Below are 16391 nucleotides of genomic sequence, written 5' to 3'. Positions count from 1 at the left end.
AGTGGTTTTAGGCAAGTGGATTTGCCTGGGCAATTGAGAGTAATCTGAACACCTGGAAAATGCAACACTTAATTGAGCCACTACTGACTGTGCGTCATGGCCTCCTTTATGTTTTACCAGAACCCCAGGAGAGGCATGCTCATGTGTGGTCTCATTAGCAGATTGACGACTTCTGCTCTGTGCTTTATGGCTCATCTCTTCCCATGGGAACCTCTTGCTTTTTGAAGAGCTCCAGAGACAGTTCAGCAATTTTCAAAGACAAGTGCATTCTTTACCTTGGTGGCCCCTACTTTTTGTGATGAGGAGTACTGAAGGAAACGAGGTTTTCTTCATTACTCCAGTTGTATGCTTTTCTGTGGGCAGCTGTGAATCTCTGGATCAAATAATTCCATGCTAGGGAATTAGTAAGTCTTTGGGACAGACCGGCTGCTTATGAGCAGTTCCTTCAGAATAGGTATAATCATATTTTACTTTTGTACTGGCAATGATCCCAGCTAATACCTTCCTAATGACTGCCTGGTACAAATTTCCTCACATTTTTTGCCATTCAGAATTTAAGCCAGAGGACAACTAAACTAGTGGGACTTCAAAACTGACAGATAGATATGTTGCTCATGCTTTTCCATACTTTGAAATCTGTTAATTTTTAAGCTATAGGACAAGAGGCTTTGAATATGCTGTTGATCCAGATAGTTTGTATGCAGCCATTTCAAATGACTTGGCTGAAGAGCTCTCCACATCTTTGATGAAAGTAAGTAATAAAACTTAAAAAAATTGGGGAAATTTTAGACCGCTCTAAGATACTTTAAAATTATGAACAGTGAGCAAAGAAAGTAGCTGGCTAAATGTCAGTCCTAGCTCACATAATGGACTAGCAAAATCTTTCACTGAAGAATGACAGTATACTTACCAATATAATTGCAAGAAAATCGATCTAACTTACTGATGTCCCACTTTAACATATTGCTTCTGTGATTAATAAGGAAAACACTCTTAAGGTAACACATTTCATTTTCTCGGGAAGCATTACTCACTCTGCATCACTATGGCTGAACAGTGCACGTAATACAGACCACGTTCAATCAGTATGGTCCGTATTAATTGGATTGAAAAGTACACAGACGACAGATGTTGAAATATTGGTCATCATTAAAGAAGGATATTTATAATGAGGCTTTCCAGAGACTGGTTGAGTCACACAGCGTTAAACGTGGGATTTATTAGTGACCTGAAACAAAGTGCAGAATTCTGCTGGTAAAATTGCAGATAATAGGATACCAATAAATCAATACCACGGGTCCCTAACACATACCAAGCAGGGCTGGGAGATAAAATGGGAATTCAATATATACCAGCTTTACTGGATTTCAATCAGAGTTTGAAGAAGCTACAGGTCATTTGCAGACTGGCGCTTCAACTGCAGGCTGGGCATACCAGAAGCAAATTTGTTCAGTAAAGGAAAAAAGAAACACAGCAAACAGGATACCACAGAATTATATTTATGTTGTACATTTGTCTTCACATTGCAACATCCACATTGTTCATTTTGTGACAAGTATTTCTAATAATTTTGAATACATATTTACTGTATAATACATTTTACCAAGAGGCACTTCCAGTAATTCTGGCAAAAAAGGAGCTTCATATAGTGTCTAACTTACAAAACAGTAAAAATAAATAATGTTTATCTAAAAGATTTTTTTTCCTGTACAGAATCTATTTTGTACAAAACATTTATCAGCCATTAACTAAATCACTTAACAAATACTTGTGAAGAGAATATATTAAGTATTGCTACATGTATCGAGTGCAAGATACTAGTGAAAGGAAAAGTATTATTCTGTTTATGAAAATCACCTAAAAATACAAGGCCTTGTTCCTGAAGTGTTTAAAAAGGAGAAGCTTGGTTACAACAATATTGACAATATATAAATATAAATTAATGTATGTAGTACTTAGTGAAAACACTGTGTTAAAAACTGGCGTGTACAAATCCTGAACAAGATGGCACTTTTCTGCATTGCCACTTTGGCTGGCAGTTATTTTTTAAAATATTGCTTCAAAAGAATTAGAAAGGTACACAAAACCCTTTTGGAATAGAGCCATATAAAATTACATTTCCCCTCCTTTCTCTCACCTTGAAAAAAATCAAGGAGGGATTAATTTTGAATTACATGGGTGAATTGCGGAAACTTGCCGCTAGAGCTGAGTCTGAATGACCGTCATAAAATAACGGTGTCTGAGGCGCAGTGCCCTGAGGACGCAGGCCAGGAGTCAAACCTCACAGGAGAGGATGTAAGGTGACCAAATTCCTCAGTGTTTTCTGAAAGTAAAAAAAAATATTGGTTGACCTTTCGTGAATTTGAAAATACAAAATTTGTATGATTTGGCCCCAAAATCTGGTGGGGCATCACGTGCTTCAATTATATTGACACATCCAAAATTTTCACTCAGAAAGGATTTTGACCTTGCTGGATTAATTTCGTGATTACTTTCACCAAAATGGGGTTTTTATAATCATAGCTTGAACGTGGTATACATACTTGTGTATTGTTACCCAGATGGCCAAACTGTATTGGAAATAAAATTATTTTTGAAAGGTACTACTTCCACAACTGGAGGCAAAGATCACAAAATGTGTTTCTGCTGGAAAATGTCCTAGAGGTTCTTCTATCAAAAGCATTAAAAAGAAAAAAAAAACTGCCACCCGTCAGTGAAAATGTTAATCTGTTAAACAAACATAACCTACAGTATGAATCACGTTTTTTTTAAGAAGTGAACTTAAATTACTTTCCATCATGCAAACATCTTATATCAATTACTGAAGAAAAGAAGACTTAACTTTAGAAAAGTAATGACCAAATGTATGCTGACATGGTTGAAATACTGAAAAGATCATCAACACCACAGAGCCATTATTAATGCTGTCTTTGATCTTTTAGGATGCCACCTGCAGTACTGTATTACGGTTTACAAACATCTAAAAATGAAAATTTTGCATTCAAATACAGATTTTCACCGTGTGTCAGAATCAGGCAGGAATTCTGAAAAGGAAAGATAGCTTTAAGAGACAATGGGCTTTCTACCTAAAGCAGTATGTACACACATGGCAAACCCCTGTTTTCTCTCTGATCAGATTACAGACCCTTATTTTTTTTCCCTTTTTATGAAAGCATGGGGGTAAAAAGATAAGGGCCAGGGGAGAAACAAAAACTGACAACAACAAACCCCAAAAACTCAATCTCCATTAAAAGCAAAGAGCAGTTGCTAATTCACATTAATTGTTTGTAAGTGTTCGCTGTGGTAAAGGAAGACAGCGCTGAAAACCAGAGCATCTAAGCCCACTGCCTCGGGGCTATCGCTGTAAGCAAACCACGGCGAGGTGGGTATAGAGTTGGATTACATTACTCTAAGGTATTTGTCCAGCTACTTTGACAACAGCCCTCTGAAATTCAGCATTTGTTCTTAACCTCCCACCAGTTCATCCCCCCGTGCAGTCCTGTCCGGGACCCCATGTCATTCGCAGGCCAACACTGCAATCACAGCTCCCTCTGCGAGCCCGAGGAAATGCAAGCTAACGCACGCCTGCCTTGCCAGGGCCACAGCACGCGCTGTGGTTTGCTTATTTGATCTGACTTCTACGGTTTTTGAATCAGGACATGAGAATTCAATCATAAAAGGACACATAGTCTGCAGCCATGGCAAAGTCCTTTTTACCCGCTCTTGTGCTTTCACACAGACAGAAACCAGAAATATTTGGGTTTCCTCATCTAATCCGCTGCTGGGATACACCCCTTTCCACTCCTGCGGATTTCAGTGGTGCTTCTTGGCGCACACAGATCCCATATGCCATCAACAGCAAACCAAGTGTCATCTGCTGCCCCACTTCCACACCTTGGACATACCGCAAGCATGGCTTTGGAAGTAAGAAACAACTGGCACAACAAGCCACTGGAAAAGCTCAACTGAAATAAATGTTATCATTCTTTTTCCTCCTCTAGCACCAACTAAAGTTTTCTTTAATGAGGGAGAATTAAACTACTTCAGTCAAAAATCCTTCTTGGTTCACTATATCCTTCAGGCTGACAGACCACGGCCAAGGACAGTTGGTTATACCTGAACTCATCACCTTTCAGAAGGAATAGTTTTACATATGCAAGCACTCGGGGAAACTTTTGCATACACCTCAAGTGACATTGGCAAGCTTTCAAACTGCTCAATGGTTATTGTTGTTTCAGTTTTATCAAAGTAGTGTTGTCACCTAACTCAAGCTTTTTCCCCCTTTTGTCATTGTGAAAATGGACTCTCCAGAAATGCACGCATGCTCTTCTGACCACAGCCTACTGAGGAGCTTGTATCGTCCTAAGAATTCAGGTGGGTGCTCACACAGGCAACATCTGCATCCTACTGAGGAGGCATGATATATTTTTTCATCAAAAGGACACCTGCCTGCCAGGAAAATCCCACTAATGGCCTCTGAATAAATCATAATTTGGATGTAAATGGAGGATAACTCTAGCACTGCTCCCTCCAACACTGGGATTCAATAACTACCACAGCAGGGGCTAAAACCCTGCTTTGATTTACCTCCAGAGGAATGTTGTTTTGCTGAATGAAAGTGACAAAATTCAAAGAAATATTTATCATACTAAGTTGCTTTCAAAAGTACTGGTGCTATTTTGCTCTAATTCAAAGTTTGCCTCCAATAACCAGTATTTTTTGCTAGCTCTTCCAATGATTGCTTAAGACAGCTGTCACCTAATTTCAAATATTCCCCCATCTGTTCAAAAACACTTAACATACATTTTCTTCAGGAGGCCTGGACACTCCTATTTGTTGATTCACCTAAAAATATGAAAAAAAAAAAAACAAAAAAAAAGAAAAAAGAAAAGCATTCCCTTACCCTACTTAATGGGAATAATTATCTCCTTTTTAATGCTGCCACCATTTTGACTAATGCTGCAACATCGAACAGTAATTAAATCCCCAGAAACTCCATGGTTACTTCATTACAGTGGGATTACATTTGATTTTGAAAGAAAAGTGAAATCAAGTGTGTGACATAAAGTCTGCTTCACACTGGGCTACAATATCCTTTTCTCTTTCCTACGAATTGCCAGTTTGACTTTCTACCTGCATGTCTACAACCTCATCAACCCAAGGACTAATTACACCAGCGCTGTGCTGCCAGAGGAAGAATACCCAAGTTCTCAGGTCAATGTCCAGGCCCGAGACGGGGAAAAAGCAAGCAACCCTCCGCGCCTGCCTCCCAGATGCGGTGCCTGCAGCAGACCTGGCAGAGGCACGTTCTCCGCTCTGGGCACAAGCCTCAATCTAATCTTCTGCCCACGAAGCCATGGGATGCTCAAGAAATTCTCCTACTCATCCTTAAATTGAAACCTTTCTTCCTTAAACATGTAATGCTGGAACATCTCAACCATAACAGTACTTGTGAAAGTAACAGCAAATATTATATGTTTTTATGAATTACAGGTTTTCCAACAGTTAAAAGCATCTTCTTTCAGAGAAAGAAAAGCCACAGACTGTCATTACTGCCCTCCCTACCTATGGAACCCTATGTCTATCAAATGAACCACAACACATATATGTTGCCTCTCTCACACTTCGATCAGCTGGTGCATCTGCTTGGGGTATTTGCTGGTCAAGTGCCTTGTGCCTTCTCTGGATCGCAGCTGCAGGCACAGGCACAGCTGGATCTGCCGGGCTGCCCAGGCTCACACTGACTGGCACATCTGGCTGTGCCAAGGGAAAGTCAGTGAGAGGGTGGACTCAAACCTGCAACCATCATCTTCAACAGCAAAGCTCTCACCATCACCAGCACAGGATCACACCACACGGACCAAGCAGGATGTGCCAGATAATTAATGAGACTTTGCACAAGTACTTCATTAACACCTGGGACCAACCACAAGCACTTTGCTGCATTATACTTACGGCAAAATTTTGAAAAGTGCCTAAGGTTCATTTTGAGAACGGACAAAATTCTCTAAGATCCTAAGTCCCGCTAAAACCTGGTGGGGCTCAGGCTGCCAAGTAACCAAAATGACAGCCACCCACACCTACTCAGCTCACAGCTCAGCAGCATAGGCATGGCGCTGGGTGCGAATGCGCCCAGACTGGGGCACAGGCTGGGCAGTCCTCATTGGCCGCACCACTGACTGATGCTCGGTTTGGCAAGATCCTTGGCTTCTCCATGCTGCATTCTACTTTCGGGGGTATTTCTGAAGGAAGACAGACAGATGGGGCCAGAATTTTAGAAAGATTTTTGTATCTACAAAGCAGACAGAAATTTAGGAGACTTTTCTAGAGAAAACAAAGGAACTTAAAGTCCGGCATGGAAAGCAGAAAAAGGGAGCTGGGTACAAAATTTGCTTAGATGCCAAATGGTACTTTTAGAAGCATCTATCTGAATCTTTACAGACTTCCTTCCAAATTCAGACCTCTAGGATCTTAAGAACTTCTAACAGTAGTACACTAAGGGTAAAAGTCCCAAATGCATCCTGAGCAATCGCAGTCTTGGATTCATACATGATGTCAGGGTAAAAACTGATGAACAGTTAACATCGTTAACTTATCCTTGCATTGTTAACAAATGCATTCTCAGATTACATCTGCCTTGGGAACCATTTACTGCCAGAACGTGACCATCATTTGCTGTGAGAGCCAGCACCCTGCACAAGGTCACAGGGGATGCCATTGGTGATACACAGCCATTTCCCAAGCTCTCTGTAAGGGGTTTCATTCACAGAGGAAGGGAGTTCAAATTGCTGCCAAGAGCACAGTAGAATACCTTTTTCCTAGCAGACTCCTACAGCTCACTTCTGAGGCATAGCTTGTACCTTTGCATCAAACACCATCTTTCGACTGGAGGAAGCAACTGATTTTCAGAGATGAGTGTCGACACGCCCTGTACATTAGCTCAAAACAAATCAAGAGATGCCAGGTTTCCTCAGGAATTGGAGCATAAATAGTAAACTATGGCCCTTTGAATGTGGTGGAAATTATTACTTCTAGACACAGGTATTTCTGGGTTCTTGGAAACCAAAGGCTCAGGATCCTCTTAAAAGTAATAACATAAATAGTTTGGGGCTTTCACACTCTCCACTTCCATATGTTCTTTCTGCAACACAAGCATAATGAGAGAAGTTATGTTCCATGGTAAACAGCATGTGACTACCAAGCAAACTGGGAATATGGAGATACAAGGGTTTATATACGTGGTTGCTACGTGACCAGCAGAGTGCTCTTCTCACTACACAGGGAGATGCAAGCTCTACAGAAAGCCTCCTCTTAAGGGAATAGCAGACTTCTTGACTAGAGGGGAATAGGATCAGACACCAAGTGACATTACAGTGGAGAAAACAAAATTCCAATCTGAAAAAATAGTTCAATGATTCTCTCCCTGGTTTTTAAAGAACTGAAAACTAAAACATGATTTTTTTTAACTGTAAAACACTTTAAATGGGCCTTGCTTTTTCTAGTGTTTAAGAAACTTCTTTGCATACTGTACATACCAGAAACCCATATCAACATTGTAAACATCCCACCTGAAAGCTGAGCACTTTACTGACAGAATACAATTCTTTTATTTTTTTTTTCCCAAAATTATTGCACAGGCTGTAGTTTATTTGGGGTTTGCAACACCAAAGGACTGTGCAAAGAGGAAAACCATCAAGGCCTAGACTCCAAAAGGTTGCTGCAACTGCAGCTCAAAAAGTTTTACCTCCTTTAGACCAGAAACTATTATAAAAACCTCTAAAAATTACCAGCTTCATTATCTACTAAAAAACCCCAAAGTAAAAGAATAAAAATGGTATTCACACGTTTGACATAAAATCTCCCTGGTACTTTCTTCTGTGTTATATTTAAGCCAACCTGGGAAATTTCCTGATCACTGCCTGCCAGAAGTGCACTGCAAGGACTGAAAATCAGGTTCATAAGGAGTGGACACCTGCAGAAATTGGATTCTATTAGCAACTATTTGGAGTGCAAAAAAAGTCACCTCTTACCAAGCTAACCACTCCCAGTTCTTTTAGCTTCTTCACTGGTATTCCTTCCAGTTTGGGTAAAATCAATGATCATTCTGATTTTCGGCCTGGCAGCAATTCCTTCACTGTAAAAGACCTGAGTCAATCGAGCTGTACCCACTAACAGGCTTGTGTAGCAATGCAGTAACGATTTGTGACAGCTGCATTGGCAATAAAGAAGGAACAAATCTTAACAAATTAGAAGCTGACACTGATTTTACCTAATGGCAACTAAAAACGGTGACTAGGAAAAATATAGTAACGCACTTTCAGCACATTTTTAGGACAATTTTTCTTAGTTCAACCCTGTGTATGCTTGCTTAGAGGAGTATGTGGAAGTCCACTTGCAGGACTTCACCTCATTCTTGAATGCCTCTTTGTAATTTTATGAACTGGGCACCCCATCAACACTTTCTGCAATAGCTTCTTTTCTTCTTCTGCTAGGAAAGGCAACATAAAAATCAATATTAAAAAATCCAGTCCCAGTGACCATGCACTGAAAACGGAGACAAAAAGTGCTTGAAGATGTGACATTTTAAAGCATCTCTGTAAGTTTAATTTTTACAGGACAGAACGAGGCATATTAAATTATTCTCATACTATAAGGTACAAGAGAAACCCAGATAAAATGATTAATCAAAGTGACTGAAGAGGTGTGAAAACAGTGCAAGGTGGAATTGGTGGAGACATCTTTTTTGTTTTGAATTAATTCTGCTATATCATTTCCCTTTAAAATAATAGTGTAATTTGGATCTTTGCTTTCCTGATTTCATTGAAAAACTTACTAAATATTTCTGCTGATAAGAGCATTCAGAGCCATGCTCTAGAGTCACTCTGTCGAAGGGCAAATGTATTCTCTACTGGTAAGAGTAGGATGGGACAATATCAGGCAAATGCAAACCGTAATAAACCAAAATCCTGTTTTGTAGCAAAAGCTCACTCTAACGGAAATGCAGAGCAGAAAGAAACTCTGAAGTGACAACACACATGCTGATTGGCTTTGACAGAGGATGTTTTCCAACATTTTTGGGGAGGTATCAATAGGATAACGAAATATGGTGAATGCGTAACAATAACAAAAAGTGATGGATGCAATGTCAGAAATTTCATATAGAAAGGACTTCTACAAACTCTTCCTTTCACAAGCATTCTTACTCACACAAGCAATCCTCTTCTTGGCAAGGGGCTGCAGGGTTAAAATATAAAAAGCATACATAGTCAAATGATTTTTGAGAGATACTGAACTTTATATATATAATTCTTTTTGTGGGAACAAAACTCTAAATTGTGTGGTACTGGTTGGTGCTGCCAGTCCCAAAGAGCATTAGTATTTTAAAGCCTTGATCCTGTAGACCATTGGCTTCCCAGAAGGGTCTATACAAATTACTCAAGACTTTATTTGTTGGGTTTGCAAATGGCTACACTGTATAAAAATGTTTTTGTATTTATTTTTTAAAAAATTAGCTTTACAAAAAAACTTTTCCCTTTTTTTCTTTTTCTTTTTTTTTTTTTTCTTAAAGATATCATTATCTACAGGAACCCATAAAAATTTTTCCATATTTACATCTAGATAGCTAATCATTGACAAATATAATATTGTGAAATAAAATATTGGTAGTGAATATCCAACCTTTTAAATAGACATTTGGCTCACAGCATAAACAACAGAGAAAACAAATAAACAGAACGAAAAAAAGATCTGCTCTTCTTACAGGCCTGATCTTTTCCTTTCTCTTAAAAAAAAAAGAAAAAAGAAAAAAGAAAAAAAGTATATTGGTGGGTTCAAACATGTTGCTTCTAAGCAGAATGCCAGTAACAAACTGCTCCCATCCAGCACCTCACACTGAAGAAAACAAGTTCTCTGAAGCTCATGTGAGTGGTTGCTGAGACATACAAGTGGCCGGCCGACACAGGACCAGCACCGGTCCCCCACACTGCTCCTGATGCATCGTTTGCCTTTTATTCTGAGGAAGGGCATGGCCCCCACATTCCCTTTCTTTTGCTCTCAAGGGACATAGTTTAGCTTCGTTCTTAAATGATATATTTGGCCACTGATGCACGGAGGCATAAGGTTAGGGTAGGAAGATGACAGTATGCCTCTAGTGTCCGAGTACGCACACACATTTGCTCTCTGTTCTCTCCTGCCAAACACGCACACAGTCCCACACAGCCACTCTCGCACTCAGAAGTATACAGAGGGCCAGGTCCTCTCAAGGAGAACAGACCAGCGTGCCACACAGTCCTTTGTAACCCCCTTTGGAAAATAAATTTCCTGGCACATCCCTTTCGCCAGCAGTCTGGGAAGCACCGAGGAGGAGGAGGAGGAAGAGGAGAAGGTGGAGGAGCCCACACAGCCGGATGGGGCCAGGCCTGCAGCCCGGGCTACCGCAGCCCCTGCTGAAAGGCTGCTGCCTGCAGCTGGAGCAAACTGGGACTTGGAGGGCTACGGAGAATGCAAAGCTCCTCAAAACGGACTCTGGTTCCCTTGTGGACACAAATTCTCTGAAACTCAGGCCTTCTGTTTGTTGTTGTGTTCTGGGACATGTGCTACAGCTAGTATAATAACTCAAACTACGCAATATTACATTATATTCACTCACACTTGCAAACACCCCCTCATGCACACATATATTGGCAGGATGTATCATTCATATAAAGCTTTGGAACTTTTATCCCTCGGCATTAAGATCAAAAGCTACTTAACTGGTACCTTACTGTTAACTGCAAATGTGCTTTAGAAGCAGCATTTCCTTAGAGAGCTTTCTTCTGTAAATATCACAGTGACCATAATATATCATAAAATGTATTTTGCTGAAGTGCGCAGCCAATAACCCTGGCTATATATATATATATTTATATAATTCCACCCAACCCCAAATCTCTTTAAAGAAAGTCTGTAAAAGCCGGTGTCGCAGTGTGAAAGCTTCCTTGAGCAAAGGAGTTTAAACAATGTACCTCACCATAAAAAGGAAAGAGAAACAAATTAAACAGCTGTAGGCGCATTATCCCATACTTCTACAGTGTTGTGTCTAAATGCTGTGCTGGCTTGAGAAAGAGTCTGTGCACGAGTCAATCTGTCTTAAAATACTGCTGTAAATATTGTCATTGGTTCGGTTCTACAGTTGTGTTCTCTTCTTCATCCCTCTTGGGCTTCCCTTTCTCCTCCTCCTCTTCCCTGATGGCCTGGATTTGTTCTGAAGATTGGTGCAGTGTGGATTGCTCCGTGCCTTGCTTCTCTGTCCCGGCTAACCTCTCCTCGTCCTCAATTACTTTCTTCCACATTTTATGGTTCTGAAGCAGGTGCTGAGTGATCTGACAGTAGATTTTCCTCCTCTTGAACTTCTTTCCTGTAAAATACCATATGACATTAACATACTGTTTTCTGTGAGAGAAGGAGGAAAATGGACTGAAGGTGTAGCAAGCAGAGAGGAACTGACATATAGCTGACATATAGGAACTGCACCAACAGATCTTTAAAATCACAAACTTAAACAGTCTTAAAATTCAGAAAGTTATGCCTCTGCAGACCTCCAGGAAAGCAACCTGGTTTCCTGCACAGTTTGAGCCCCGGCTTCACCGTATCACAGGCTGTATGCTGTCCCTGACTATGCAGCTCACAGAGACATCTAGTGCTTGAATGATTATGCATAAAACATGTTGCTGAGCCATTTCTCCTAATTTTTTTTTTAATATCAAGTACTTAAAGACTCTGATCAACCTACTCCATAACGCACACATTAAATTCTGTGTTGTGTGTCCCCCCTGCCCGCAATGGATGCCCCAGAAGAAAAATCCTGATTTTGTTTTCTCCACATTTTATGTCTGATCTGAGCTGTAGAAGGATGATGAATGAGAAAGCATTAGTAATCAAAGGAGGGAACCCATTCCTATGCTGCCTTTTCAGAGATTAACCACTTCACTGCAGTAGAGATGACCTTAAACACTTTGCACAGCATTGCAATGGAGTCTGACCACTGAAGAAGTGGTCATATAGCCAAATACCATCTGGGAGCTCTCTTGTCTTTGGTTTTGAAGCACCAGTCCCCTGCTGTTAACCTATAATATGTTTTTGCCACTGGTAGTTCTCATGGCTCCTGACACAGATGCACTACAAGCGTTTTGCTGTCTGAAGTGGTTTTTTCTGTTTCAGTATAGCCTGCCCAACACAGATTGTTAACTCCTTAACAGGACAAAGCTTGAAAATTTTCCCTGCTCATTAACAGTGGCAATGGCAGCCACAGAACTGAAATAATAACGCCTCCAAAGACAACTGCTGATTTTTTTTTTTAAAGAAGGTGAGGTAGAGGAATGTTTTGTACCAAATAAATTTGTGTGGATTAGTATTTGCAGGTTGCCTAAAGTATGTCTGTGTCAGGATCCAAAATGTTCAGCCCTTGAAGCTTTTGAACTGGAAACAAAGAGCTTTTCACTGAGCACAGACCAAATCCAAACCAATCCTTCATTAGAAAGCCCTTGGTTCCCTGTAGGAAACCTTCAAGGTTTAGCACTAATAAGAAGCCCCTACCCTACCAATGCCGCAGCAGGACATTCTCTCCTGGGTTTCCCGGGTGACCCCACATCTTGCTGCTCTCTGCAAACACCAGCAAGCACTTGCTGTGGTGTTAAAATTTGCCTGAATCACTAAAGACTGAGCCTGTTTAATTCTTACATTTGCATCAGAACTTTGGGGGAATTACATGCTTCTGTATAATAACAAAAAAGATCTTAAGCTACCTTAACAGTTTATAACTCTTAAATTTATCTCAGCTGCTTTAGTGAATTATCAGGACCTAGGTGAAGCGTTTTCTGCCACAATTATATTTCCACCTGCCTAAAGGCATTTCCATCAAGAAAAAGACCTTCACCAACATCTACACAACTCTTAGTACCTATGCATCTGATATCTCATCCTTTTGTTTTGTTTCACTGAGAAAGTTTAGAACATCCAAGTGTCTTTTGGTCATAGGTATAGATTTCTAAGGACCTGAAAGATGCCTACAGCAACACAAAAGATGCTGTAGGTTCCTGATTCAGATGCACACAGTCACAGAGAATTTCGGGAACTGGAAGAAAACAGTTTGTAACACGTAACACGATCAAGAAGATGAGCACCCCACATTTGGTAAGAAGGGAGTAGGAAGAATTTGTTTGGATGTTTCAAAACTTCTGATACATTAATTTTTAAGGTTTTGAAAAAGATAAAGAGCCTAAAAGCACCAGGCTGAATAGTAAAGTATTGTCATGGAGTAGAGCATGAAAAAAAAACCCCACCTAAAAAGTGGTGTTTTTTCAATGTGACAAGGGTTAATAACGGTCTGTGGTTTTAACCTGAAAGCAGCATTGTTGGCGTTGACTGCCAGTGATACTGAAGATAAGTGAATACAGAAATGAGGTGAAAGGAAACTAAGGATTTCAAAGTAAAGTTAGACATTACAATGGATAAACGAGAACATCCTTCATCTATCTTTTTAATACAGCAATTTCAGTTTCAGGCTTTGGGGTCTGCTTTTCCATGGTAGGCAATTCCATTAATGCCAATCTGCCACAGAAACATGTGGCTCTGCTTGCTACTACAGAGCTGATTGATCATACGGTGCTAAAATAAACCTGTGTGTACTATATTACTTAATGTTTGCTGTTCTCAACAACATTTTTTGTGCATGTGAACCTGCCGAACTTAAAATGTGTTTGTGTGTGTGAACAACAGCAACGATTTCTTAAATACAAACTGTATACCCCTGGATCTAATTGGAGATAGAAGGTCAGTTCTGCACACCAGGTGACACAGATTTTAGTTCCACGTCCTTATGTGACTTATTGCAGTCATCAAACTTTTCCGCTTCTCAGCTTCCCCAACAGAAAATAGGCATGATACTCAGCAGGGCATGAAAGTGTGTGAGACAGAACAGGAAAAAGTGAGGCTGTTAAAGACAAAAATCTATGTATCAATATTTCACTAGCACAATTAAGGCTGGTACTTTCCAGAAGGCTTAGATATAAGGGAGGGGGAGAAAGATGACCCCGAGGAAGGAAATAAAAGAAGAATAGTAGGAAATTCAGAGGAAGGACGAACACAAAAGAGAGAAAAAGGTAATGAATGCAGATTAAACTGGTAAAAGAAAACAGGTCTACAGCTGCAGCCTTTTCTTTTAAAAATAACTTCCAACAAGGTCCTGAGATCTCCTTTCAAGGTACAAAGTCTTCTTCTCAGTATGACAAATGTTGGCACTATTGCCCTTCTGGAGAACAGGAAGGAGACTATCAGCTTCAGTTACTCATTAGCCAGAGTGACGCAGCTCCCAGAACAATGTGCACCCAGCAATGCTCAGTGTCGATCCTCTCCCCACTCTTCTCCACACATTACCTTGAAGAGATTTGCGTTAAAATACGTCCACTGCTAAAAACCCTTTTACTGAATCAGCACCTCAGAGCCTCATTCTATTATTCCTGTGCACCACGCTAACTCATGGAAATGATGAATGCTTTCTTTGAAAAATCTCCCAACCATCCTTTCTTCAACTGAAATTGTTGCAGTCTGCTAACATCAGTTCTGAAAGTCTGAAAAAGGCCTCATGCACAGACAGGTGATCCACCACCAGAAACCTCAACTGAAGGTAGAAATGAGCAGTAGATGTAAACAGTAATGCGTATCAGTCCTGAAACCATGGACAGAGTGTCTCCATTACCAACGTAACTGGCTACATGCCAGCCTCACCAAAGAAAGCACTGAATCACTTTAACTCTGAAGAGGTCCATGTCAAACCTGACCAGCTCACGGTCTCTGTGCTTTTATAATAAGGCTGCTTAGTTTTTGGTCACAATATGGAACTTGTTCTGATGAAAAATACAAGTGTGAACAACTTACTGGATTCAGCATTTTCACAAGTTTCCATTTCTGCTGTTTCTTCCTCTTCGTGCTCATCAGTGTCTCCTGATTCATCACCATCTTCTATCCATTTTCCTGGCATCAGCCCCGCTGAGTCATAGGAGTTACATAGTGGTCCCACAATGTGAGTGATGAAAGATTCCTGGAGGTGTGCCAGCTGAGGAGCAGAGCGATCCATAAAAGGACTGATTGGCAAGCCCAGGCTAGCCTCTTCATCACCCTGGAGAGGAAAAATAGCGCTAATTTCTCTGAAGTAAATGAAACAACACTGTGTCACAAAAAGGAGTAACGCACATCAAACCAATTAAAAATGATTACAGAAAAACAATGCAACTCTCATATGCCACTTCCATAGCATGCCAGCATGACATTACTACAGTGCCAGCAGGTCAAATGGTTAAACGAAATTACAGCTCTTCTCTTGTAAGAAGACCCACTACCGATAGTGTGAATTTAACAAGGATGTTAGCTGATGACTATGCAAAACGATGCCCACTGCCCTTGTCCTGTACTTTATACTGTATGAAAATTTTAAAATTATATTTTCTTTCTTTCTTCACATTGTTTTCAAAAAATCCCTTCTGATTTTGTGATTGTTAGCTCACAACCACCTTGTAATCAGCCACCTTTTTGCTGGGAACAAAACTGAACATCAACAAGCAAGGGCTATCTCATTAAACTAGTTTTCTTATTAATTTTGTCCTTACTACCCATAACTTGGAGAGGCTGTCTTGGCTTTGGGTCATAAGTATGTTTCCTGGGATCAGAATGACCCCTATGAAAGCAGGCGTTACTCAGAAGCAGTAAATCTTTGCCGTAAAGCTTTTTGCTAGCTCTTCTCAGGAAGACAGGTTAGAGGGGAAGTATGGGGAGAGCTTTTTCTCCCTCTTTTCTTGATGTAAAAGAAGTTAAAACTTTACTGCAGAACCAAGTCTGATACACTCACTCATCCCTATCACAGCAAAGCTTCTGGTGATATCAGTACATTTTCAGCTGAGTAAACATGTCAAGACTGGATGTCCCCTCCCCAAGAAAAAAATCTAATCCCCCTAATCAAGCCTGATACGCAAAATAATGTTCTAATACAATACAGAGATCTATATTTGAGAATATAGATTAGAATTTGGAGAGACATTTTCAGTTTCCATTACCTTACAGATTGCCCAAATTTATCTACTTGCAACCTAAATTTTCCAAAAGTTACAGGAGATGTATCTGCTCAACACCCTGTTGATATCTGGGAAGGCCAAAAAATGAGAGTTAAATTTTGAAGCATGTATGACAAATGTCTCATTTCCTTGTGTTTTGTTTTGTTACTTTTATGTTCCCGAAATGTTATGTTCAAACATTAAATGCAAAATATTAGTGTTAAAAAAAACACTAAAATGACATCCATTCTTGAAATAGCAGGCAAATTAAGAAGAGGTGTCAGCTTGCTCTTCTTTACAGTAATATAT

General features: G+C 40.2%; 1 protein-coding gene across 2 annotated transcripts in view; it reads right to left on the bottom strand.

Annotated features, from left to right (window-relative positions):
• Positions 1-1483: 1483 nt before the first annotated feature.
• PDE3A (phosphodiesterase 3A) overlaps positions 1484-16391 on the bottom strand; it is a 265096-nt gene continuing 250188 nt past the window's right edge. For both annotated transcript variants that reach the window (XM_064459571.1, XM_064459577.1), the window contains exons 15-16: positions 14914-15154; positions 1484-11395 (exon numbers count right to left, since the gene is read on the bottom strand). In XM_064459571.1, coding sequence (XP_064315641.1) covers positions 11151-11395; positions 14914-15154 — 486 coding nt within the window. In that variant the 3' untranslated portion in view covers positions 1484-11150. The remainder of the gene's footprint in view (positions 11396-14913; positions 15155-16391) is intronic.

This window comes from Phalacrocorax carbo, chromosome 1, assembly GCF_963921805.1.
Source record: "Phalacrocorax carbo chromosome 1, bPhaCar2.1, whole genome shotgun sequence".
Classification (NCBI taxonomy): Eukaryota; Metazoa; Chordata; class Aves; order Suliformes; family Phalacrocoracidae; genus Phalacrocorax; species Phalacrocorax carbo.
The sequence above is the reverse complement of the archived record's forward strand: the minus strand, read 5'-3'. Positions and strand labels throughout refer to the sequence as shown.